Below are 26,044 nucleotides of genomic sequence, written 5' to 3' on the forward strand. Positions count from 1 at the left end.
TATGACTGTGTGGCCACTACCAGCTCCACCACCATCATCAAGTTTGCTGACGACACCGTCGTGGTGGGCCTGATCTCTGATAACAACGAGACGGCCTACCTGAAGGAGATTAGGAATCTGGAGAACTGGTGCCAGAGGAACAACCTCCTTCTAAACGTCAGTAAGACAAAGGAGCTGATAGTGGACTTCAGCACTAAGCAGGAGAGGAACTACCAGACCCCCGTCATCAACGAGTGCCCAGTGGAGAGAGTGGACAGCTTCAAATACCTCGGAGTTCACATCACGCAGGACCTGTCATGGTCCTGTCACATCAACACCGTGGTGAAAAAGGCCCGACAGCGTCTCTACCACCTCAGACGCTTGAGAGACTTCCAACTGCCCTCCAAGGTGCTCAGGAACTTTTACTCATGCACCATAGAGAGCATCCTGGCGGGAAACATCTTAACCTGGTTCGGGAACAGCACCATGCAGGACAGACGAGCTCTACAGAGGGTTGTGCGGTCAGCTGAGCGCACCATCCGCTCCGAGCTCCCTGACCTGCACTCAATCTACAGCAGGCGGTGCCGGACCAAGGCCAGGAAGATCGTGAAGGACCTCAGCCATCCCAACAACAGACTGTTCTCTCTGCTGAGGTCAGGAAAGCGATTCCGCTCCCTGAAGACCAACACAGAGAGACTGAGGAGGAACTTCTTCCCGCAGGTGATACGGTCTCTCAATCACACCACCACACAGTACTGACCCACACATATGGTTCTTACACACACACACTGGACTTTCTGGACATTGTTTTTGCACACATTGTTTTTTTGCACAACACTGGTCACTATATTCTTCATTTCCGGTTAATACTTGTACAGCTGCTGTTATTGTGTATATATTTATTTATATTTAGATTTCTTCATACATTCTTATATAGTTCTATATTGTGTATTTTGTTGTACAGTTATTTTATTTTCAACTTTAATTTATATATTTTATCTTATTCCTTCCCAGTTAAATTTACCCTTCATTCTAATTTGTGTTGTACAGTTATTTCATTTTTAACCTTAATTTATATTTTATTCCTTCTTAGTTAAATTTACCCTTTTTAATTTTTCATATTTATTTCCTATCTTATTCATAGCCTTTTCCTTTTTTGTTTTCTTTAGGTCACGAGCAGTTGTCCAAGCATTTCACTACATATCGTACTGTGTATGACTGTGTACGTGACAAATAAAATTTGAATTTGAAAATTTGAATTTGGTAATTTTGCTGTAGGGGCTTTGGATTGAGGATTTTACACTTATATTTTGGGATTTTCCAAGGTTACTTCATTTCTGGAATGATTTTCAAAAAACAAATTTAACAGCTTTTGGGAACTGATGATCATTTAGATCCATTACTCTATACTAGCCATATGTCTGTATGATATACCAGATGGAAACTGATACATTTGTCCAGAATTCTGCTCCATTTTGCTCCATATTGACAATATGGAGAGTTTCCTGCTTAGGTATGTTAAGGGGTTTAAATAATGCTCAGTTGGTACTACAGGGCCCAAAGTGTGCCGAGAACATAATCACCACAGCATTACATCATCAGCAATCTGAACCATTGATAAAAGGCAGGCTTGAGTCAAACTTTCATGTTGTTGTATCTATTATCAGTAACTCCCTGCAGGCAGGCAAAGAGTGTGAAACTGCAGCACCTGCTAAGCAGATCTTCTCGAGGAGTGATGGCCAGATGAAGCCGAATGAAACCATAGAGCTCTCCAAGTGGTTCGAAAAGAAAGATGAATTTCTTCAGGCTTTGTGTGTACACAAGCCCTTCTGCTGGAGGGTTCTTCTTGTTAAAAGGAAGTTTTTCTTTCCTAGTGTCGCCAAAGTGCTCGCTCAAAGGGGATCTTCTGATTGTTGGGGTTTTTTCAGTTTTCTTGATCTTAAAGTAGGGTCTTGGCTTAAAATAAAAAGAATCTTGAGGCAACTGTTGTAGTTTGGCGTTATATAAATAAAAGTGAACTAAGTTTCAGGACCCAGGATCTTGGAGGATCCAAGGCAGCGCATCTCATGTGGGCGAAAACTCCAATGCTTTGCTTTTTTGTAAATTAAAAAAAGGTATCCTATATAAAATCTTTTTTTTTGTAAAAATAAAAGTACATCAAACGAAATTATTCAAACCTACATGTCATCATAGACACATATTGTGTCATCCTTTTGCATTTTTCTTTTTGTTTCCCGCGGTTAAACTAGTGACAACAGTTTTTATCATTATTTCTCAACACACTGTATAAATTGAGAATTTCTGAAAAATCTAATTTTGATAAATGTTTTAGTTATGAGTTTGAAAGTAAAGTACAATATTTACATACATACATTAGTTATTAAATTATTGAAAAATTATTTTGTAAACAGAAAAAAATAAGGTACAAATCATAACATACATAAAGATCTTTGATAGTGTACATACATACATCTTAACAAATACTGTATTGCACAGTTCAATATCTCTTATCTACTTGAAGTCAAACAGCTCAGCAGTGTCTCCAGCACTTTGTGGAAGCCACAGTCCAGCATGGAGAGGCTGAGTGAACCTGGTCTGGACTCTGTGGAGGAGATTCATGGTCTCAGTGATGCTGTAGAAAGAAAGAGTTCCTGCCCTGTGATCCAAATATACTCCTATTCTGGAGGACAGAGGGCCTGAGATGAGAGTGGAAATGTTGTTGTGTTTGAAGTTGTAACCACTGCCTGAAACTGTTAATGCCCAGGATTTGTCATTAAATCCAAATCCACATTCCTTCACCGTCCCTCTACGGCCGATATGCTTGTATGCAACAGCTACTCCAACCATCCCGTTGCACTTCACCTCCAAGTAACAGTGTCCAGTCAGACCCTCTCTGCTCAGGACCTGCCGGCAAACAAGGAATCTGTCTGGATGACTTGGATATGACTGGTTTCTACTCATCAGTGTTACTTTTCTGTTGCTGTCACTCAATGATAAAAGTGTGTTCACTGTATCTATATCCAGTGTTATCTGACAAGAATATTTCAAAAAGTCGTCTCTGGTTTTGGGTTCTCCTTGAGGCAGTAAAATATCTGCTTTGGTCGTTCCAACTGAGATTTTTGGCCACTCATCACTGAGAAGAGCCTTCACTTTATCTCTGGTCCGTGACACAGATGCAGTCACATCCTCAAAGTACTGCAGAGTAAGATTGTTGTAGGTGGGTACGTTTGTAGATGCACTCTGATGTGACAGTGAGGAGTAGTTTTTCAGAAAATGGAGGTGATCCTCTGTCAGTGAGAGCTGCTGCAGTTCAGTGTCTCTCCTCCTCAGATCTCTGATCTCCTGCTCTATTTTCTCCTGAAGCTCTTTGACTCTGTTCTGTTCACATTTTTGCTTGGATCTGATCTGCTGCTTCACCTCAGAGCTTTTTTTCTCAATGAGACTGATCAAATTTTTGAAAGCCTTATCACATTCTCTGAAAGCTTTATCAGCAGAAAGATTCATAGCCTCAACTTGCTCTTGGAGCACCTTCACATCTTTTTCTCTGTTCTGGATTCTCTGTTGGACATTTTGCTGATTTGTTTCAAGATCTTTCTGTTTCTCGGCTCTTTCTGCTGCAGCTGACACTGTGACATGGTCTTTGTGTTCATCCATTAAACAGAGATAACAGATACACTGCTGATCAGTGCGGCAGAAGATCTTCATCACCTCATCATGGCGAGGGCAGATGTTCTCCTGAAGCTTTGAAGTGGCTTTGATGAGCTTGTGTTTCTTTAATGGAGCTACGTTGTAGTAAGGCTGAAGGTGCTGCTCACAGTAAGAGGCCATACACACCAGGCAGGACTTGGAGGCTTTCAGCTTCCTCTCTGAACAGAAATCACAGGCCACATCTCCAGGTCCAGCAAAGGTATGATCAGATGAAGCTGTTGAATGTTCTGCTTTCTTTAAGTCTTCCACTAACTCACCTAAAATCATGTTCTTCACCAGGACAGGCCTCGGTGTGAAAGTCTGCCTGCACTGAGGGCAGCTGTGTGTTTCCTTCTCATCCCAGCAGTTTTTGATGCAGTCCATGCAGTAGCTGTGGCCACAGGGAATAGTGACTGGATCTTTAAGGAGGTCCAGACAAATGGAACAGCTCAGTTTTTCTTGCTCCAGCTGAATCAGCTGCAGCGCCATTTTGTCCAGTCAAATTAAGTTTCACTTTCAGCTACCAGAGAAAATCTGCATTCATTGCCTCCTTACACACTAATCTGTGGTGTATGGTCTTTTCAGCGCTTTCATTTGATCACATGGTGTTTAGATTCATATTTTAACTGGCTGAGGAGTAGAAGGGGAGGGAATAAACGGACTTTGTACCACTTTAAGACACTCAGTCAAGCCAGCCCCCACCTTAGTTTGCATTACGTGTATGTGCTACACATTACGGTACGGGAAACTTAGACCTAAATCCAAAATAAAAGCAATCTAGCAATCTAGTTGTGAATGTAATTTTAACATTAATCAACGTGAGTCGGTGATCAATGATGTAATATACCATGAGATAAATATCAATACAGAAATAAACATTAAATACAAATTAAAAACTGCCAAAGGCAGAAATATTCAAGTATGAAATACTTATGCATAACCACATTTAGAAATTACAATTTCAAAAGAAGTGTACAGCCATTGCAAGTAAATTCAGTTTCCACAGAGTAATTTTGACACCATTACTCAAGCAGTATAGGGTAAGTAAGTGACTCTGATTTTGGATATCAGCGTTTTGACATCACTTTATACAAACCATTTCCCCCCTCTCAAATCACCTTTACATATTTTGAAATCGGTTCTCGGTTTCCCTTACCGTAATACGTAGTATGGACACATACGCAAAACAAAAGGTGGAGCTGTGCAGTAAACTTCAGGAAGTGAGGTGACGCTATCTTAAACCCTGTTTGATATACCCGAGTACCCAAACTGGAAATCAGTGTTCCCCGTAAAAGGCACCAATAACAGCACAAAAACGGCCAAGGAATGGTCTAGAAATATATGGGATGGATTTCCTAGAGAAAAATAAATGTATGGGTTAAAAAAAAGCATCCCGGAAGCCACCTTTTCATGTGCATCGTCTATTTTCTTCCGCCACAGATCCGACCACTCGTTCCTATGAGTCCACCAGCATCTCTTCACGGCTCAAAATGTCGTGACAGCGTTTCATAATCGTGTTTGGCTCGTTACATTTCAAAAACATGAGGGGGATTTTAAATAAGCTTCAATTACGGTTTGTCTTATTGTTTTTGCTGCATCATGAGGATGTTTTCAAGTTTTCGTCTGGTCAAGGTAAGAGACTGATAGCTGCAGCTAGCCTCAATGCTAACAGTACAAACCTTTATCTAATATAATGTTTGTATTTAGGTTGATCATTAACAGTAACACAGGATATTCTCTCTGTGTAATATTCTATTAGTTAGCTAGTTCTTCAAAGGGATTTAGATGACTGAAATAATGTGAGAGGCGCTGTTTATTCTAATCAGATGCCTATGAATCCGAAACAATTACGTGTCATAAATGTGCAAAAAACTATGAAATCGGGAAATGAACAAATGCTTTTCACAGGAGTGTAACTGTCAGCTTATGGCAAGAAATCTGATTGTCCTCAGATAAACTTCTGCAGTGATTCACTATTAAAAGTCAGATGGAATGGAAAACAATTACAAATATGTTATATGTACTGAGTTTAATTATTTTTTTGTCCCTTAGAGTATGACGACTCACTGGAGCTCATTTTGTCAGAGGACACTTTGTCCGATTTGGAGAACAGCCCCAAGTTTGTAGAGTCCGGAGACCTGGACTCTCTGCCGAAGAGGCAGTTCAAGACGGCTGAGATCGCAGATGCTGTGATGGGCACTGAAACTCCCATCGATCCATCTGACATCGAGTCTCTCTTCCCCAAAAATGTGAAAGACTTTCAGTCAGGCTTCTCCCCGCCCTGTGATGACAGCAGTGCCCAGTGTAGTTCACCGGCTCCAGCTGAGAATGGTGGATCACAGGAGGAAGATGCTGAATCATCACAGCAGGTTAGTAAGATGAAACTGTGAGACATAAAAAGGGACTGCTGTTAGACTGCAGCCTTAAAGGGTTACCACCTCAGTTACCACAGTGACTGACATCTAAATTGATGTATAAATTCCAAAAGAAACCCAAAATATAAAGATAATCACAAATTAGTAAATGATTTATTATTAAGGTAAAATTTGCACTTGTGAAGATTTGCAGATTTGTCTTCTAAGATGATTAAGTGAGACAATGAGATCCTTTGATTCTCAAATGTCTTCCTGGACAAATTTACTTTAAGATATTAACACTGGTTGTTATAAACCAACTGACTTAAACCGCTGTTGGATCAATAAAGTCTTCTCCTATCTTAAAAATGAATTGATAAAAAAATCAATAACAAGGTTAATTTAATTTCAGCCTCAGCTTAGCTTTTATGTTTTGACGTGTGCTTGATAATGTCTCACTGAAGATTAGCCCAAATATGCATAGTTATAAATGCAGTTTTGCTGAAACTAACTTTTCCTTGAATGTTTCCCTGCAGCTCACGCTTGACATTGTGCGTGCGGAGGTCATAACGGTTGAGGAGCACAACACCACGGAGACCGCCAAGACGTACAAAGTCAACTGTGATAGACGGAACATCACAGGAATGGAGAACTTCACTGTGCAGGTCCTCAATGCCTCACAGGTACTCACTCCATCCTCTGAGGCACATGTTTACACGCTGTGTAAAGTGTGTAAAAAGTGTGCCACCAATTTCCCAAACATTTACACCAGTTACCATATACAAGATTAATTTATCAACTTTTCTAATGCATCTATTTGTATATTTTTTGTGTGTATAAACCTTTTTGTAAATCAGTTTTGTTTTATTTCATCATAGCATGACTCACTGTTTGTATCGTGAGCATTGTTGTTTGTTGCCTTTACACCTTTCATTTTTGAGTGAATTTACCAGAATTCAGGTTCTGTTTGTATCCCTCTTATAAAATTCCATGCAGGAGAATTTCCTGTTTCTCTCCTGGATAAAAAACACTAAACCCATCCCTTCTTTTCTTTCAGGATCTAATGGAGTTCCTCAATGCTAACAGCACAGAGTGCTCTGTGGTGCTGTTCTTCACCGCCTGGTGCCAGTTCTCAGCCAACCTGGCACCTCACTTCAACGCCCTTCCCCGGGTTTTTCCCAGCATGCATTTCTTGGCACTGGATGCCTCACAGCACAGCAGGTAAATGATCACCTTTGTTCTGGTTTTAACTGTGTAATCTCACTGTGAAAACCCCTCTTAGAATACTTTTTAAAGCTGTTGTCGTCTGTGGCTCACCACCCCTTAGCATCTATATAGAAGCAGAATATAGCTCATGTTTATTAGCAAACAGTTAATTGCATAATTAGAGTAGTTGATAAAAGTTCTTTTGTGTTGAAAATGATAAAAATACAAATGTAGAATAAAGTCTTTTTTGTGACTTTGGTTTTATAATCACATTTGAGGCAAAGTAAGTAAATTAAAGACCAGAATTTTGAAAAGCTGAAAATCATTTTGTTGCAACAAATGTTTGGACTCTATTTTGTGTAAACATCCAAGAATTGATTGATTATGTTCTCATAAAGGGTGCTTATAATAATCTGTATCCCTGTACATTATACATGACATTGTGTAAGTATAATGTACACAGAGGGTTGGTGTGACAGAGGAGAATACTTGGTACAGGATTAGATGGAGGCAGATGATCCACTGTTGTTACCTTTAAAGGAAACAGCTGAAATAAGAAAAATCAACTAACTGCAGACTCAAAAATTGTTTTGAATGCATCTATCATGTATATTCAAAAGATTTTTCTGTAGGTTATTTTGTTGACCAGTGAATATTTAAATCTATTGCGTGTTATTTTCTTGTAATGCATGTCTCCATCTTCCACCAGCCTCTCCACGAGGTTTGGGACTGTGGCAGTGCCCAACATCCTGCTGTTCCAAGGGGCAAAACCAATGGCTCGTTTCAACCACACTGACAGAACGCTGGATACGCTCACATCTTTTCTTGTTAACCAGACAGGTACAAATGCAGGTTATGTGTTACATTATATAGAGCTTACTGGTTTGGGCTAAAAAGGGTCAGAATTGGGTGGTTGGAAGAACATTTTGAGTCATGTAAAATGAATCTGAACGACCACTCAAATGAAACTTGCACCCATGTGTGATCCAACTCTGTGTGTTCCAGGTTTTGAAGCCGGCCCTGATAGAAATGTGACAGACGTAGACCGCCTCGGTCCCCTCCCTAGCGTTCCCGTGAGGAGCATCGACTGGCTGCTGGTCTTCTCCATCCTCTTCATCACAAGCTTCACTCTGTACGCCATCCTGCGGACTGACAGCATACGCTGGCTCATACCCGGACAAGAGCACGAGCATCAAGACTGAAACCTCACAGACTGTTTGTCAAGAATGATGTAAAGAATTGTTCGCTAAACAGTTTAGTTTATTAAAATGGCTAATGTGCTCATGTTTTAAGTGTTTGAGTGAAATAAAAACATTTGAGCTCTTGCGGTTTAGAATAAAGATTTGCATTAAAAGTAACATTTTGAGGCTGTGTGCGAGAAGACAAACTGTGCTGTCATTTTTTTTTGTGCCTTTTAGTTGATGTTCAGCTGAACCCAAGTAAGTCCAAAGTACAAAAAAACTAAATAGTTGACATGTCTGTACAAACACTGCTCCTCTCATGCAGGCACACTTTGCTCCTCTTCCTCCTCCTGGCTCTACTGTGTTTTGTTGTCTTGCAGTCCCCTGATTCAGCTGCACTGAACAAACATGTAGGCTGCAGTGAGTGAAAGAGAGGAACATCCTGTGGAGATATTTTACAGCTGTAAATGAAAACATTGCAAACAGTGATGTGTGTAGGAAGGAAATTCTCTGTTGTGGCAGCAAAAGAAAAGAGGACAGAGGCGCAGACCCCCTGGCACAGGTCAGAGGTCACTGGCAGAGTCCTTCCAAAGGATCAAAGAATATTCCGTTAGCTTATACAGTGGTGAAAATGACGTTTCAATCATGGCATATGTCAGATGTTCAGTAGTAGTGTTAATTAATTGAAGAGAAATTTGTCATCATAGTTGTTACTTTAGCAGACTGATACCTATAGGGTGTATTAAGACATTCTATATTTATATATTTAACCTAATGAAACGTGTTCAGTAAGTAATTTTATTTAAGTGAAAAAACACCTCAAACATAAAATATCTGGCTATAGCAACTCTTTTGGGTTATTTTTTATTTATATAAGCACACAACAGAAATTGCATCGAAATCCAGTTTGAAAAACACATGAAGACGAGCGAAAAGTGACTTTTGTCATGTTAGATAATTAGCAGTGGAAAGCAAAAAATCACATCATTTACTTGTCCTTAAAAAGCATTCACAAATCCATGGCTCTCGGCTATATTTGCAGTATCATACCACTGCTTCTCAATAGAAAACCAGACTCCATTGGAAAAATGCGTGATTTTAATCAGGCACTACGTTAAACAGCTATGGCAAAGTATGAGAGGGCAGTAGAGGAAGAGCAGAGGGGGCATTGGTAGGGAGAGAGGACAGCTGACAGTTTACTGATAATGTTTAGGTTAATGTTTAGCCTGAGGACAGGCAGCCTTCTACACCTGCCGAGCAGCTTGAGGGCGCCTCCGTTCTGCAGCAACAACTCATCTAAAATGGTGAGTAATGTAGTGACAGGCTTTAGCATTAGCATTAAATAACAGAAGAAACAAACTCCACGTGAGGAAAGTCTGTTTTTGAACACAGCTAAGTGTGTGGGTGCACTCCCACGTGACAAGCCAAGCACCGTTCCGACGTGTAGCCTCCAAAGTATCCAGCTCGCGTCGTTCTATCACGTGAGAAACCGTACGCTGAACTCTACCAGGAAAAATGTAAATACAAACTTTAAGGCGTCCATTTACGTTAAGGCGCAAACGATTAAAGTGTGTAACAGTTTTATGAATTGCTCTTATGCTGTTCTTTAATTCGGCGTTAGTAGTTTTTTAGATTTCTCAGTTAATTTGATCCCTTTGCTTTTTACGTTGGCATTTGGCTCATGTGCAATAGAAATGTGAGCGGGGCGAGGTTGGTATTCATATTATTGCGAAGTTGAGATTAACTGTATATTAAAAGTTAACCATCACATTTATTTATTATTTTAGCCTGTGAAATGCCTGCATTTTGTACGCTTTGTTAGGGCTTGGTTGAGACTTTTAGAGTAGGGCGGGGCTTGAGTAGAGTCCCGTCCAAATCCGTTATTTAAACCAATCAAGTTAGGTCCCTTATGCAGGTTACACCCAGGTAAGCCTGACCTGTTGTCCTGGAAAGGACGGCGTTAACGTTCATTTTTGGGTCTAGACCGCCACCTTTTGGACGCAGCGTGAATAGCAGTCAGAGAACTCCTAATACTAGACTAAGCATGTGTGTAAAGGTTGAATCAGCACTTTTCATTATAGTGCAAGAAATTTTTTTTACAAAAAACGTGATTTGTCCTTTATAATTCCAGGGCTAAAGAGTTTAACCGTAATATGATTTTGTCCAGTCATCAGACTCACACTGGCTCTCCCCTGAAGACCGGGAGCAGCTATTGGTCGAGCTCAGGGCCACAGGCTGGATGGAGGTGGAGGACCGTGATGCCATCTTCAAAGAGCTTCACTTTAAAACCTTTAATCAGGTGTGTGTATTTATGTTAATATAGTAATTAGCTTTGTTGAAGTCTTAGATCTAATTAGGGATCTATGACTTAGAATTTTATTTTTTTTATATTGCTGTTATTTTTTCATCACTTCCTTTGATTTGAGTTTAGACCTAATTTAGATTATGTTTATGTAAGGCTAGCCATTCATGATCAGGTGCAGTTAGGTGTATCTAACGTCTTCTCCCCTTTCCCTGTCATGCATGTGTGCACTTTTTTCAAAATATGCATAGGTCCTATTCTTGATTTACCACGTATAGTTGAGTTGTGGCGGACTAGTCCACAAATTGCAGGGATGGCGATTCTATCACTGTCTTCTTCTGTCCACATTCCCTTGAGCAAAACCCTGAAACTGTAATTGCTTCCAAAGGACAGGCAGGCGCCTCTCTCTGCCACGATTAGTATGCAGTTATGCGTGCAAAAGATTGAACGACAGGCAAAAATCAGCAGCTAATTCGACATCTAGGCACCATTGCATATGGTGATTGAAACTGAAGTGTCTGTTGTCATTAAATCAAGCGCAGGATGTAAGATACTAAAGGTGTAATAAAAGAAAAGTGCCTCAAAATAACAGTTTTATATAAGTGCTGGGATCACAATATCAGACCACAACAGCCATGCCTGCACAGCTGGATGGTGTGTAAATGGTGTTTCTTTGAATTTGACATAAAGGGGGGGAAAAAAGAAACATGCACATCTATTTCTGTCTTAGTGGTCTTTTTTTATTCCAGGTGGCCAGTAGAGTCTGGGATGAAGCAGTCATTTTTCCAGTTTCTGTAGCCTTGAAAATCTGTTCACCTATAGGAGGGTTGTTGCACGCTGCCAGATGCATGCCCAAAGTGTTGATCGGAAACTCATAATTTCAGCTGTGATTCTGGTAGCATACTGAGCATAAAATTGTGATATTGAAATCAGTAGTCAGACATGTCTCCACAGGTTATAACTGTGTCAAGTTTCAGCATTTTTTCTGAAGTACTTATGAATGACCTAAGACACCAAATGTGCAGGATAATAACATCTAGGGCTTGGTATTGTTTAAAAACAATACTGTGATTAGCGTTCTTCGTGTCAGTGTCATCAATGAACTATTGTTTGGTTGTTATGCAATATCTCTGACTTGGTTTACGTGAGACTGAATTATAGAAATTTTGTGGTTCAAGAAAAGACATGAAGTTGCAGGAAAAAGTTAGTGATTTAAATAATATTACGTCCCCGGCCTGGGGTAACCTGGATGTAACATGAGGTGCAGCTACCCACACCAACCACACCGAAGAAAAGGCCAGAAACAAACAAAAGACAAATCTCCAACTTAAACTCATAACCAATAAACAAGACAAAAATGGTTCAACAAAAAAGTTTTCTTACTCCTGCTACTGCTGCAGTGCTCAATATATATACAGTGTAATAGTCAAAATTATTTACAAATCTATTTATGAACAAACTGGTTTGTAGCTTGCAGTAATACAAAGCACACTGCTCAGTCCATTCTACTCACTAACAGACATTCAGATCAGATTCCTCATACTTAGCAAGTATATTTAAAAAAAAAAAGTATCTAAATTAAAACACTTTTCCCTCCAATTATATTGTGGTTTCGCGCCTTATACTCTGCTTTTTCGTTTTCTCAACAAAAACTACAATTTTAAATAGAAGCAGTGCCCGTGTTCTTATAATTCCACCAAACTTGCCAAACAGTGCATCTGTGTTTAATATTTACTGAAAAAGGGAAGCTGAAGAAAACCTTGCCTTAAAAACTGTTATGATTCCCATTGGGGAATATTATTCAAAGAATAACTAAAACAGACCATGAATCCAAACAAGCCCTGAATGCCAGATTGTTACTTTAGTCTAGAGACACTTTGAGGCAGTGCTCAGGACGTTCAGTGACACCAGGATAGTTTAATTGCACATGTTGCAGAGGTCTGTTCTTTATATAATTTGTGCCACTATCCATAAAAACCAGCATCCATCCTTTGAATATTTATCACGAAGTGTTTAAATTTTAAGTGCTTCTAAAGACACACAAGGACACAGTGCAAGGATACTTTGGGATGCTAATCAGAGTCAACAGTAAAGTATGGTAATATTTGAGTAGGGCGAATATGCCGGGCGGCGGTGTAATCCTTTATTTATCCAGATAAAAGTATCATTAAGATACCCAACCATGAGGGCATCTGAAGTTACACCAAATACAATGCATAACAATATAATGCATAAAGAAACAAATACACCTAGTATTCCATACAGACAAGTGAACCTGATCATGTGAACCATGTGCAATAACAGGATGGCGGTTAGCACTGTTGCCTCACAGTAAGAAGGTCTGGGTTCAAATCCAGCTTGGTCTCTTACTGTTTGCATTTCGCATTCTCTCCTCATGTCTGTCTGCATGGGTTGTCTCTGGGAAATTCCTGCTTCCTCCCACAGTCCAAAGACATGCATGGGGTTAGGTCAACTGGTGTTTCTAACTAAAATGACTCTAGGTGTATAAGTGGGCATGACAGCCTGAGACGCTGAATTGGATAAGTGGAAGAAAATGGATGGATGGAAAAATATGCAGGTACTGTATGAGGTACTTAGATGAAATGGACAGGTGCACATTGGTGGTACAGTTTAGCTCTGAATTTTCAGGATTGCACTGAAAGTAAGTGTTTCATTTAAAATGAATTATGGCAATTTATCAGAAGGTTATTTATAATATTTATATAGTTATTTATAATATTGGTGACTGTGTCTACTGTAACACAGTTCCTGAGAGCTGCCTGGCAGCTGAAACTAGTTCTCTTGCTTCCTGGGGTAAAACAAACATTAAATATTCTTTTCAAAAGTTTTTTGGCACGTCTTGTAAGCAGCTGCTCCGTTCGCTCACTCTGTGCGGGGCGAAGTAAACTGCAGCATCTCAAGGCCACTTAGCGGACTTCCTCTAATCCCATCGTTAGTTGTTTTAGTCCCTAAAATAGTCTGTTTTTACACTTCCCCATGTTTGAAGTCGGAGGGTGAGCGCTGACCTCCCCCATCTACTCCTCCTGGCTCTAAAGCCTCTCCTCTTACCCCGACACGTCAGGCTGCATTACTCTGAGACTCGCCAGGAGGCCAGTTGGTAGCAATTAGGGTTTTGATCAGAATGATTTCTTTCACAAACAATCAAATTGGTTAAAATGTTTCATCTGGTTCACAAACCACTAACAACCCCATCATTCCTTCTGCTGTGCATCGCTTTCTCTCTTCTTTTTCTCTTCTTCTTTTTCTCTTCTTTTTTTTTTTTTAAATTCTTACTTGTTGCCACCCTCCTTTCCCCTGTCTCTGCCTTTCAGTCTTTGTCTGTCTCTCATTCCCATTCTGTGCCCCATGTTATTGGGGGAATGAGCTCATGTTGTTCCAATTTTACATGCTGGCAGCTCGCTCTGTCTGTCTGTCTCTCTATCCTTCTTTTTCACCCTCTTTTATTCTCTCCAGACACCACTCAAACTCTCTGATGCATTTTCACAAACTCTCCAGCTCGTTTTTCATGGCTGCTCTTAAAGGGCTTTTACCGAAGGGGAATGGAGATGAGGAGCGACATGCTGGCTGATTTCCATTCGCCACTTATCTCCAAGTGATGGGCTTGAGGAAATCAGATCCCCAAGAGTTTATAATGAGAATAACAAATCCCCTTCCTGTGTATCAAAACACTTCCTCTCCTGATCTCTAGGGGGCGGTAGAGCCATACTCATGCATTGAAGTGAGTACAGCAAGTTGAGCGAATTCATGAGATGCTCAAGAGCTGGAAATGAATTTAAAGGAAACATGGCAGCTGGGATTGCTTCTTTGAGTTTATTTTTCTTTGATTACAGCAAGTGGAAAGTGTTATGATGCCTTTATAAATGGCTCAGGAGTTTAGCTGCGGCGTGTGGGTATACAGTGTGATGTTTGTGGCATTAGTCGGAGGAGTAACTGTGAGTTATTTTTCCTGTCAAGTCCAGTCTGTTTAATGTGCTTTGAGAGGTGAAATCCTCTTTCTGGAGTCGCTTTGGTCAGTGGGAGTTATTGCAATCACATATAGACGTACGTGTGTGTGTGTGTGTGTGTGTGTGTGTGTGTGTGTGTGTGTGTGTGTGTGTGTGTGTGTGTGTGTTTAATACTGTAAATCTGGGCTGGAATTGAACATGTTCTAAGTTGTGGTCGCTGATATTGTTTACACATCAAGCTTTATGTTATGTATGTTTACAGATTACCATCTGCTATACATTTCGGTGGATGAAGTGGAAACTTTCATGCGACACAAGTGAAACGGGTAGCTTTCGGGTGCAGCTTGTATAAGAGAGGGTGAGCTGTGCATGCTCAACTGTTGTGTTGTGTTAGCTGAGGTTGACATCGATGGCATTCCTCCTTCTCCCACAAATATTCAGTCAAGCAGCCCTGGGAAAAAAAAATCACTCAAAAGCTACATTTAGGATAGAGGGGAAAAATGGCCGGTTATTATCTTCAGTCTTTCTTGTAAAGTAAACAAGGGCAGTCTTAACCTAAGGAGGGAAATTTTTAATGGTTAAATATCTGCATCCATAGCATGCTCCACTGTTTTTATTAGAGGGATTAAAAAGCAAATGGGTATGAGCACCAGTGAAGAGGTTATTAAATTTATCAGTGATAGTATTGTTGGCAATTAATGTTATTTTTGGACAATTTTCAATCGTTTTGAAGTTTTCATTCATAAATTATTTTAAAAATAAAAGTATTTATTTTTCATTTATTTAAACAGGTAATCCCATCAGAGATTGAATGTCTCATTTACAAGAGAGACCTGTTTCAGACGAGCATAATAAAATTACAACAGTTAAATAGAAACAGTAAAGTAGTAAAATATTGCTCAATGTTTACGCATCTGGTTCATTTCTGTTTTCCACACAAAACATTGCCTTGAATGTTCATTTTAATTGTGCAACATGTTTGTTTGTAATTGTGCAATCATTGATGATTCGGGTCAATTTATTTTATTTATATGGCTCCAAATCATCATCATCATCTTTATTTATAAAGCACTTTAAAACAACCACAGCCGACACAAAGTGCTGTACATTTGAACTAAATAATAAAAATACATAATAAATAAAAAAATAAAAACCAAATGAAAGAAAAAGTAAAACCATTAATTAGTTTTTCTTGTAATTGAATAAATAATTAAGTCACAACAATAGTATTATTAAAACATTTCAATTCAAAGACCTACGATGATATTATTAGATGAAACGAAAACATATAGCAAATATACACATTAAGATAAAGCATTTAAAAGTATTTCCTATCATGTGCTGTATTAAAATATATATGGATTCTGACAGTTTTAGTTAATAGTAAAAGTTAGTAGTAAAATTTATTTAATTGCTGTATGTTTAACTATTTTAAAGGGATTACATATTTACATTATTCACTCACTGCTATCTTGTTCTTATAGACCCCCCCCCCCCCCTCCCCCCCATATTGGGATATAATACAAACATATTTCACTGGCTAGCTTAAAGTATAAACACTGCATCCACTCCTGCGTCCATCGGTTGCTGATAGTACGCTTATTTTTTCACATTTCACTTCAGCCTAGAAATGAAAAAGTAATCCTATCTTGAACACATAACATTAGTGGAACTGTAAATGTAAAAGTATAATTTTACTCAAATGCATCAGTAATTACCTGGATTTCATCCCATACATTATTTTTAAAATAATTTTGAAAGGCTGAAAAGACTCCCCTCCTACTCTTGTAACTCTTTTCCTCGGAAACGACTTCAAGCTGCTGTGGAAAATATTTTAAAATTAATTTATTGTAGCTTGCCATCACCAGTGTGTGAATGTGTGCGTGAATGGGTGGATGACTGGATATGTAAAGCGCTTTGGGGTCCTTAGGGACTAGAAAAGCGCTATATAAATACAGGCCATTTACCATTTTACCATTTTATTGTTATTTTGAAAAATAGTCACTTCAAATAAAAAAATAAATAAAATAAATTCCGAACATTTTAGTTTTATTTGTGTGAAATTTTTTTTAAGTGTCTGCCATACACAAACAACCTCCCAAGGTTGCCGCAAACAATAACTACATCACAAGCTCTGGGAAAAAACTTCTGGACTTAACTTCCAATTTCGAGTCTGAGGTAGCGACTCTGATTTTTACTGAAGAGTGCAATGCTGTGTTCAGACAGCTGCCTCTGCTCCTGCTCTGCTCTTGGAGGCTGATCCCCCCCCTCCCCCATCCCTTTTTTATATTCAGTCAGAGGCTCCCTCTCCTCCAAATCTCCTTCAAGCCTCTGCCTCTCGTTATGGGACTTGGTCTACTTGTGTTGAATAAGTTGTCCTACAACTAAAACTGAGCCCCTGGGTAAACCAAACTCCCAAAGCCATCCTCCTCCAGCTTCACACACACACGCACATGTTTTCGCATACAGGTTAGACTGATGAATTCATTTGCTCATGCTCCATACCAAACAAGCAGGGCCTCTTCTCCCAGGCAAATAGTTGAGCAATCAGATTGGACAGTCTGTTGGGTTGATTTGTCAATTTCCCAGTCAGTCAATATCAATCAGTGAATTTATTTCTTTTTGAAATGAACGTTAATTCCTTTCGTCATGTGTGCTGTATTTATGTAGCACTTTGAGTCTTACTGACCACTTTACACTGCAAGCCACACCCATTCATACAGCCCTTAATGTTTTTATAACCTCAGCGTCTTCCTGTTACAGATAATATATTGTGGGCAGTTATGACGCTTTGGTGTCTTGCCCAAGGACATTTAAACTGGCGGATTGGTTGGACAGCGAATCAAATCACTGACCTGCCAGTCGACCTTCTAGACCTTCCAGATACCAAAAGATAATCAGTTTCCACTTCAGTCGTTACATCCAAGAAGCTGGAACTAGTGAATGGTTGGTTTCCTTGATACATGACTTTGGTGATCTATTATTTCAGCCACCTTTAAGTGGACTCGGGAGTATCCCACATTTCTTGACTATTGTTTGGACGCGATGATTCAGGGATTTGCCACCCTTCAAAGAGTTTAGGCAGTGTTTTACATTCCACCGGATGGGGAGAAAAAAGGAAAGCTAACAAGAAAATGTTATAATTTGTTCAAATGTTTAGAGGTATGCACACAGATTTGCATATACAACTCCTACACTTGTCCTCAGACGAGCAAGAAGCCAATTAATCGGCTCAGCGGTGTTCAGTTCCCACCTTCAATCTCCAAAGTGAAACTTTCCCTGGGAACCAGAGGCATCCTGCGTTCATCCCATCCTGTGAGAATAGCTGGAGGGAAGCCACAAGGTGTGGCACCCAAGCGGAGGTGGTTAGATAATCTGGCTATCAGACCTTGGGTAAAGTAAGATGGCCCTGACGTCTGCCGTCTGTTGACAAGCCCAATGCCTTTTTGAGCCCTCGCTACTAACCCCCGCAGTTAATGAGGGGTTTGCATAAGTTGGCCTTAACACCATACCTGAGCGTTACGTGACACTCGTTACAAAAAGGAGCTGAGTTGTGTGTGAAGAGTTGTAACACATGATATTAGTCACTAAATGAGCGTCAACACTGGCAGAGAGTCAAACTGAAACCCTGCTCTGCTTTTCTCAACTTTAAGAATCTTAATTTGAGAAGATTAATACCGCTGATGTTACACTTGCCCAGCAGAGCTCTCTCTCTCTCTCTCTGACTACATGAAAGAACTTCACAGCTGGCAGCTTTGCTTCATAATTACTTGATATTTTGCTTTAAGTTACATGTCAACTCAGCGGGCAGCCCACGTCTGGCCAGCTGGAAGCTCGTGAAGAGCTGTTTGGGGAAAGAAGAGAAATGAGGTGTGGTCATCATCATTATCATCACCACCACAACCACCGCCATCGAAATCACAGCTTTCTTCGCTTGCAGAGGAGCGAAGGTTTTCCAGGGGGCTAACGCTGACGCGGGTGATGATGGGGCTAGCGAAGTAATCATCGGGTAGTCACGGCGGTGTGTAATGGAGGAGAGCGGCTCGTCTTCCTGTGCGTGCGTGTCGGCGAATACTCGCGCATATGCCGAGGAGGCTTGTGTGTGTACATTTGTGCATGCACCAGTGTGAAAGTGTGTGTCTGTCAGAGGCTAGTAAGGGTGGGCACAATCTGCATGCACTTAGTCCTGGCAAAGCAGTGCAGGCGTTTCTAAGTCCTTGGACCGCGGGGTGGTGGAAAGCCGATCTGTAAATAACAGACACATGTGTTTGAAACTGAGTCCTGTATTCCAGCCCAGAGCCGCAATGAGAGGGAGAACACCACTCCGCTCCGACGTCAAATTGTCTCATCCAGTGTTGTATGACAATCATGCTGTAATAGCACCAAAATGGCTCCTCAAAAGAGTGTGTGTGTGTGTGTGTGTGGAGGGGAGAGGGGCATAGTGGCGGTCTGCTGTCGGGTGTTTCTGATTATTTGAGATGGGGGCCTGCATAATGTCACGTCAAATTATGTGACTCTTGACAGCTACAGCTTGTTGGGCCAGTTGGAGAGAACTGCTGGCTGGCTGGCTGAGAGGATGGATAGCCGACTAGCTGGCTGACCTGTTGGCTCGAGAAGTGTGGCCCGTACAATACAAATGGGATAAACAAAGCACTTTGAGAGGCCAAGCCCTTGACCTCTGCTGAAACGAGACCTCATCTGGGAGTTGAGGATTGGTTTTAATTTCTGTTTGGCCCAAGTGGAGGGTGTTGAGATGACCTACAGATGACGGACAGGCACAGCACTGTCACTTTGCCTGTATTGTTTCCTCATGCTCTGTTTACTGCCCCCAAGGGAGCACTGTCTGTTGAGAAAAGGCTGATGTAGGGCAGGATTTATTTTCTGGATTCACTATTTCAGGTTATTTTGACATTCAACTCCAATTCATTTGTAGCGAGAGATTACTGCTTTTATTTAATTTTTTTTCTTGTTTCTCTCCATTTTTGTTTCTTTTATCAGGCTTCATGATACTTAACAGTCATCTTATGTTTCCCATTCCCTCCAAATGCTCTTTGGTTCATTTGCACATCACTGACAGCTGAATGGGGACAGGAAATGTCTTGGAAAGTGTGACAATACTTATGATAAAAGCAGTGCAGCTTCCATGTTATACAGCACTTTTCAAGCTTGGGTTATCAATATAAACTAGTCCGGTTTAGTGCAGTTTCAGTTGAATGAATTAGGGGTAAACAAAATGGATGGATGGTTAGATAATTCAAAATACATTGTTCTTGATCATTGGCAAACGTCATGATACTGTTTAGCTGTTGCAGGATTAAAGTTATGAAATCTGCATTTACATTTGATGATTAAAATCCTTGAATTTACTAAACAAGAAAAAATAAATACTTGCAGAGGGATTCATTCCTATTGTTTATAATCATTTTAGGCTGTTGGAAACAATGCTAACATGACAAACCTTTCTTTTTAAGAAGTTGCTTAGTTGCATGTTCACCAGTGAAACCATTTGTCATGCTTTTAATTTTTGTTAGCTTGTCACATTTTTACACATTTGCAAATAAATTGATCGTTTCTATGTATTTTATGTAAGTCTTCAGTGAAAATAAGACTGCTAATATTTGTGGTTAGCAATAACTTTAGCATAGGATTGATGAAGCGCAGGCGGCGAGCATGATCAGTAAACGCACACCTACATGTCGTAGCTGTCTGCCGCCAAATGGGGACGGTGTCAAAGATATGTGGAACAGCTGGAAATGTAAGCTACTCGTGTTTGTGTTTGTCCTGCTGTTGATCCTTTAGCTTAGCCCCTGCTATAGAGAAGACGGAAGTCACACAAAGAACTCGTTGTTTTATTTTTTCTCTTCTCGGTGAACTCTGTTCTGAGTAGTGTCCTGTTGGACACTGCGGTGTTGTGTAGTTTTAGTGAAAAGCTGCCTGAAGGCACTAGAGGACATTGTAGTTTTATGTACAAGTTGTGGCAGTGCACAGGGAGAAGAGGAAGAAAGATGAGCTGAAGCTTCTCCAGCTTGTATTTTTTTGCTTTTATTTAAAAGCGTAGGATGCTATACATGCATGCTTGTCTCTTTACGGTACCAGCATGGTACTGGGCTGGTAGCCTATAGGTGCTCCAAAAAGCTTTACAGATCCATGTGTATATGTTTGTAGCTGTGTACTGTCATTTGGCCTGTTGTTGTTCATGTTTGTGCTGTTGTTGGGCTTTTAGCTTAGCACCTACTGCAGAGAAGACAGAAGTCATTTTAGACAACAAAACTTCTTTTTATTGGAGTGAAATTGAGTGTTAAAAAAGTTCATTGCCCATGCCAGTCATTGATTCTGCTTCTCAGGTGTGTGTGTGTGTGTGTGTGTGTGTGTGTGTGTGTGTGTGTGTGTGTGTGTGTGTGTGTGTGTGTGTGTGTGTATTGAATTATTTTGGTGTTTCTGTTGAAGCTAGCTTTTTCGCCAACTAAGACAGCATTGTTGAGTTTTTAGAGTGTACATCAGTGTGTTCTTTCAGCCTTGCTATTGAATGTATGCATAGCAAAGTGCTATGCTAATGGACACAAACATTCATGAGCACAGTTTTAAAAGCTGTGTAGACTGAATTTCTGTCATCTTTCTCTCTTTGAAACAAAAAGGTACTCAAGCTGAAAAACCCACTTGTGTACAGTATAAGCTAGTTCCTACCATAAAGGATTTACGTAGCCACTGTAATGTACATATTGTTACTATACACTGTGTTTCCATCAGTTTTCTAATGCCACACATTTCCACTCTTGAATGAGAGTGTCAGCTAACACTAGCAAATTTGGTTACCATTCTTAAGTTGTATTTTTGTAAGTAACAAATTGAAATCTGCCAGTTATTGTGAAGTAGCTAAATAGCAAAATACCAGAACTTCATTTAGCAAAACTCAAGTAGAAACCATTTTTTGTCAAATAAATGCATTAAAACTGCTTTATGAGGTCCCTACAACACAAATGCAGTGGAGCAGACCAAAGGTGAGGTGTGACAGCAGTTGTCTGTGTTAAAGTGGCCACACCCCCAAATCTAGTTTCCAGATAGATGAGTTAGAGAAACTGTCTATAGAGCCCTAAACACTTTCTATACTAGGCTGTGAATGTCTACTCTTAAATTCTGCTGTAAAATTGGGCACTTTAACATTGGATTGTATGGGGATCAATTCACTTTTGGAGCAAGCCTCTAGTGGACACCAGAGGAACTGCAGTATTTGGCACTTTGCATGGTCTCAGCCAACATCTTGTGTAGTGGAAACCCTAATACCAATGATGGTGTCAAAAAAGAAGGAAAAAAATGTTAGCCTGAAGAATGAGTTATAAACATTTATAGACCATGTTTAATCAGTCGGAAGTATCTTAAAATACCACGAGATGACTTTTTTGTTCTATAACAAGGGACAGATTAGGAAGGGAGTTTCTGAAAAAGCACAGTGTTTTGAACTGGGACATTGTGCAGGAACCAAAAGTGTTAACACAGAATCCTTTTACCTGTCACTTAATGTTCCTCAGTGGTATATTAACCTGAAGTCAGCCCTTGGAGGGAGAAGACATGTTTGGACAACACCTGACATGACAGGCTGCTTAGCAATCTCCATTAAAGCCAATGAAAACTGAGAAAAAGCAGACCGCCCGGCTCTCTAAATTGGTGCCAGTGAGGTCAAGTTGCAGGAATATGTCAATTACTTAAATTGATCGGGAGACGGTTTCCTTGATAACCAATTTGATCAAGCTCCTGATCGTGTTACATGCATAGCACTACACGTGAATTGAGCAGGCTGTCTCAGAAATTGGTTACAACACACTAAAAAGGCTAAACGCAATTTCCTCTTTGAGGCTAATTCTGTTTCGTCATGTCAGGTGGTGGATGGGGCCACAGCCATAGCATGTAAACAATGGCATTTCAGTTGATTTAATTAGGCAGAGAGGAAGCATTTAGGGGCTTAATTGAGATTGCAGTGGGAAATTGCTCTGAAATAGGTCTACCTGATTCTTTTTTTCTTCTTTTTTTTCCCTCTCCTCACAGAGAGCATGACGAGGGATTTCACTCTCCTCTTTGTAGATAATTAGAATAACCGTAATCACTCCCTGGATGGCCTGTGATTGGAGCGAGTCACATGCCAAACTTATGAAGAGTGTGTATGTTTCTCGGTGTGTGCATGCATGCTCTAAAGTCCTTTTGTGGTTGTGGAAATTGAACACATGCATCCAAGAGGACCTTCTATATTCAGAAATCCGTCTTGTACTTCTCCCCGCCTCAGATGGCAGTATTGCACTTTATTAAGCTTTGGATTGACATTATTTTATTTATATAGTATTAAACTTTTTTATTCTGTCCTAACATGGTTCTCTATTAACATTGTGTTTTAATTGTTGTACCACATTTTGTGACCTTTATGTCAGTGAATGTGCTATATAAATAAACGTTACTTACTTTATTTATTATTTATGAAACTTCACATTTAACTTATTTCAAATTTGATGACAGAGCCCTTTAAACAGGCCCGCTATATTTTCTAATCAATAGTTCTGTTGAAGTGTTACAATTTTGCAAGATTACTTACAGAATGATTTGTTTTCACTAATTATGTGTATACTGTTAACATTTATTTATTTTAATTTAGATTTTGACCATTAAAAATGCAGGAGTCCTTTTCTGTTTGTTATTCTGATGACTTTGCTTTTAGCAGAATTTGTACATCTGAACATTTGATCATCTTTTTGTATTTTTTCCATTTATTTATTTATTTATAAAAAAGTGGATCAAATTTAATGCAGTGTATTAATCACTTTGTGCTTAAAAACATGCATTTTGAAGCATGCTCGCAATAAATTCAGCCATCATTTTATTTTCCCCCTAACAGGCGTTTGGCTTCATGTCACGGGTGGCTCTGCAGGCAGAGAAGATGAACCATCACCCAGAATGGTTCAATGTTTATAATAAGGTAACAGGGACTGGAGATTCATTTACAGTGCTGTGTTTATTTACTGTCAATTAGAGTAAGTGCATCTTGCAAAATCAATAGTGGTTTGTTTGATTTGTTGCCATATTTACAGTTTTGTGGTTTGTTAATAACAAATTAGACACACTGCAACTGATCTTGTATAAAGCCTGATTTATTTATTTATTTATTTATTTATTTATTTATTTATTTATTTATTTATTTATGTCAAACGGTTATCACTGGCCCATAGCCAGGCTTTCACACACTCCTTATGCAAAAAGAAAAAGGAAGAGAAAATCAGGTTCACACTTTACTCCCATAGTTTTTTTTTTTTTTGTGAAAAGCTCTGCAAATATGTCTGCCTTCCTTCACAGCCCCAGCACTAACACAGGCTCTCTCACTTTCCCTGCCTCACAAATAAAGTAGTGGTTGATATGACAAACCCAGTCCCTGAAAATCTCTCAGCATTAGGCTGTAGCCACTGAGTTACTGTGTGGCGGACCGGGCCGCTCTGGGAGGAATGCTGCTCCTAATCCACTCTTTATTAAAGTCTCTGTACAATGGTGCAACAGGTCTCTGGGCCCCCACAGCACTTTCCACCAGACACTTACACATAAATCCCACACCGACTGAGGTACAGCCTCGACAAAACAGAAGCTGTATGCTGAGCTGCTGCTAATATTCTCTAAAATTCACTCTAAACCTTCTGTTCTGTTTTGGTGGTTGTCAGTTTTAAGGGTATTTACAAAAAATGTTTTTGGAAGCCGGGGGGGTCAAACTGCTGCAGGAAAGGAGTAGTTATCACAGTTTATGTCAAATAAAACTATAATGTGTATCACAATATGTACAAAGTTTCACATTTTGTAAAGTATGATTAGAGAGTGGTTTTTAGGAGAGTATTGTTTGACAGCAGCAGGAAGTCTCAGCGCCTGTGGGCAGTTTGCTTGAGTTTGTCATCACAGAAATGTCACACAGAGACCAAAAACCAAAACCTGTATTCACTGGCTGCAAGTGGCAAACCACAGCACAGCTGGGAGCACTGCACGCTGTAGTTACACCTACCAATACACAGGAAGGTCACATTATATTTCCACCAGAATGTGCAAGAGCTGTCACAGAACTAGGTGATAGTTTTAATATTTTTTTCCAAGGTTGCACAACACTGGATGCGACACATAATGCACTGAAAGCTGTGTCTAGATGGCCACACATATGCTATCTGATTTGTACCTTGTACTCTTGAATACAGACTGGAAATCAAAGGTGGACATAATTACTCTAACATTCCCCCCTTTAGACTGTGACCAGCATTTTGACTTGAGCCTAATAGCTTATACAACTGGAGCCAGACGCGCCCATATTTGGAAAACGGGGTGATTCTAATTAGATTAGTATATTTTTACAGGTAAAACCATGGTATTTAATTTGACAAAACTGTATATTGGTTCAGTTAACCACAGAGCAAGCCATATTATTTGTCCCATAACTGATGACTCCAAAAGGCGCCACCAAAACAAACAGTTGCGAGAGCTCCTGTTTAGTCACTCGAATGAATAAAGGCAAAGCCTGGTGATGCAGATAGGCGCCGGCACCTACCTGTCAAAGTGACCACAGTCCTAATAACGCAAAACCTTGAGCTATACCACAATTTAAAAGAATGGAAGGTTTTCTGAAATGACAAAGAATGTAATTTTATTGGATTTTTTTTTTTTGCAACTATTAAACTCTTAAAAGTTGTTTTTAGGAAAATATTTTGATCATGTTGTCATTGCCTTGTGATTGACACTAACATGTATATGTCTTCACAGGTCCAAATTACACTGTCTACACATGATTGTGGAGGGCTGTCAAAACGGGACATCAAAATGGCCAAATTTATTGACAAAATTTCACTTTCCATGTAGTTTTTTTTTTTTTTTTTTGTCTTTAGTCTGCAATCTGTCACAGCCTTTGTAGATACACTGATTTTAGTTTCAACTCTTTAAAAAGACGACTGCACTACAGAGTTAAATGTATTTAGTCTTTCACATGTGCATATCCTGCTTCTGATTTTTGTCCCAAATAAAATCTGTCAAAATAAAATAAACATTTTACACTGTTTACAAATGTTCTTGTTTCATCTCTAATTGTTTTAAAATGATGCAGTGTATCTTGAATTAACACTGTATGAAAGCTCTTTGGTTTAGATTTCCCCAAAAGTCAGAGACTGGAAAGGTATCACTGAGTGATTTTCTCATATGGAATTAAAATGGATCGTGATTGGTCAGCAGTACTCTGTCAAGTTCTCACCAGTGAGCTTTTACATGTGAGTCCATCAGATCACATGCTCTCCTTTTGTCACTTGATCGTGGAAGGGGTCAAAGTCAGTAGGAAGGGAATTAATTTGATTTGCGATTTTGTAAAGGCTGAAC

At 39.7% G+C, this 26,044-nt stretch overlaps 3 protein-coding genes across 3 annotated transcripts; 2 read left to right on the forward strand and 1 right to left on the reverse strand.

Moving 5' to 3' along the window:
* Positions 1-2,490: 2,490 nt before the first annotated feature.
* On the reverse strand, positions 2,491-4,155 carry LOC146624562 (tripartite motif-containing protein 16-like). The gene has a single exon (XM_085364011.1). It carries the CDS (start codon positions 4,153-4,155, stop codon positions 2,491-2,493), a length of 1,665 nt encoding a protein of 554 aa, XP_085220137.1.
* A 958-nt stretch (positions 4,156-5,113) lies between these two features.
* Positions 5,114-8,604, forward strand: txndc15 (thioredoxin domain containing 15). Its single transcript, XM_085364012.1, has 6 exons — positions 5,114-5,298; positions 5,719-6,035; positions 6,557-6,703; positions 7,078-7,241; positions 7,936-8,066; positions 8,232-8,604. Exons 1-6 carry the CDS (start codon positions 5,208-5,210, stop codon positions 8,426-8,428), a joined length of 1,047 nt encoding a protein of 348 aa, XP_085220138.1. The 5' UTR covers positions 5,114-5,207; the 3' UTR covers positions 8,429-8,604.
* Positions 8,605-9,566: 962 nt separating this feature from the next.
* Positions 9,567-25,690, forward strand: LOC146624564 (pterin-4-alpha-carbinolamine dehydratase 2). Its single transcript, XM_085364013.1, has 4 exons — positions 9,567-9,711; positions 10,575-10,706; positions 23,553-23,633; positions 25,442-25,690. The coding sequence occupies exons 1-4, from the start codon at positions 9,613-9,615 to the stop codon at positions 25,535-25,537; spliced, it is 408 nt and encodes a 135-aa protein (XP_085220139.1). The 5' UTR covers positions 9,567-9,612; the 3' UTR covers positions 25,538-25,690.
* Positions 25,691-26,044: the final 354 nt, after the last annotated feature.

The sequence above is a fragment of the Diplotaxodon limnothrissa genome, linkage group LG10 (assembly GCF_057381915.1).
Source record: "Diplotaxodon limnothrissa isolate DT_005_m linkage group LG10, D_limnothrissa_male_GT1.1, whole genome shotgun sequence".
NCBI lineage: Eukaryota > Metazoa > Chordata > Actinopteri > Cichliformes > Cichlidae > Diplotaxodon > Diplotaxodon limnothrissa.

Coding starts and splice junctions, on each gene's coding strand:
- LOC146624562 (XM_085364011.1), bottom strand. CDS start 4,155: ATGGCGCTGCAGCTGATTCAGCTGGAGCAAGAAAAACTGAGCTGTTCC.
- txndc15 (XM_085364012.1), top strand. CDS start 5,208: ATGAGGGGGATTTTAAATAAGCTTCAATTACGGTTTGTCTTATTGTTT. Junction 5,299..5,718: donor CAAGTTTTCGTCTGGTCAAG/GTAAGAGACTGA, acceptor TTTGTCCCTTAG/AGTATGACGACTCACTGGAG. Junction 6,036..6,556: donor ATGCTGAATCATCACAGCAG/GTTAGTAAGATG, acceptor GTTTCCCTGCAG/CTCACGCTTGACATTGTGCG.
- LOC146624564 (XM_085364013.1), top strand. CDS start 9,613: ATGTTTAGGTTAATGTTTAGCCTGAGGACAGGCAGCCTTCTACACCTG. Junction 9,712..10,574: donor GCAACAACTCATCTAAAATG/GTGAGTAATGTA, acceptor GATTTTGTCCAG/TCATCAGACTCACACTGGCT. Junction 23,634..25,441: donor GGTTCAATGTTTATAATAAG/GTAACAGGGACT, acceptor ATGTCTTCACAG/GTCCAAATTACACTGTCTAC.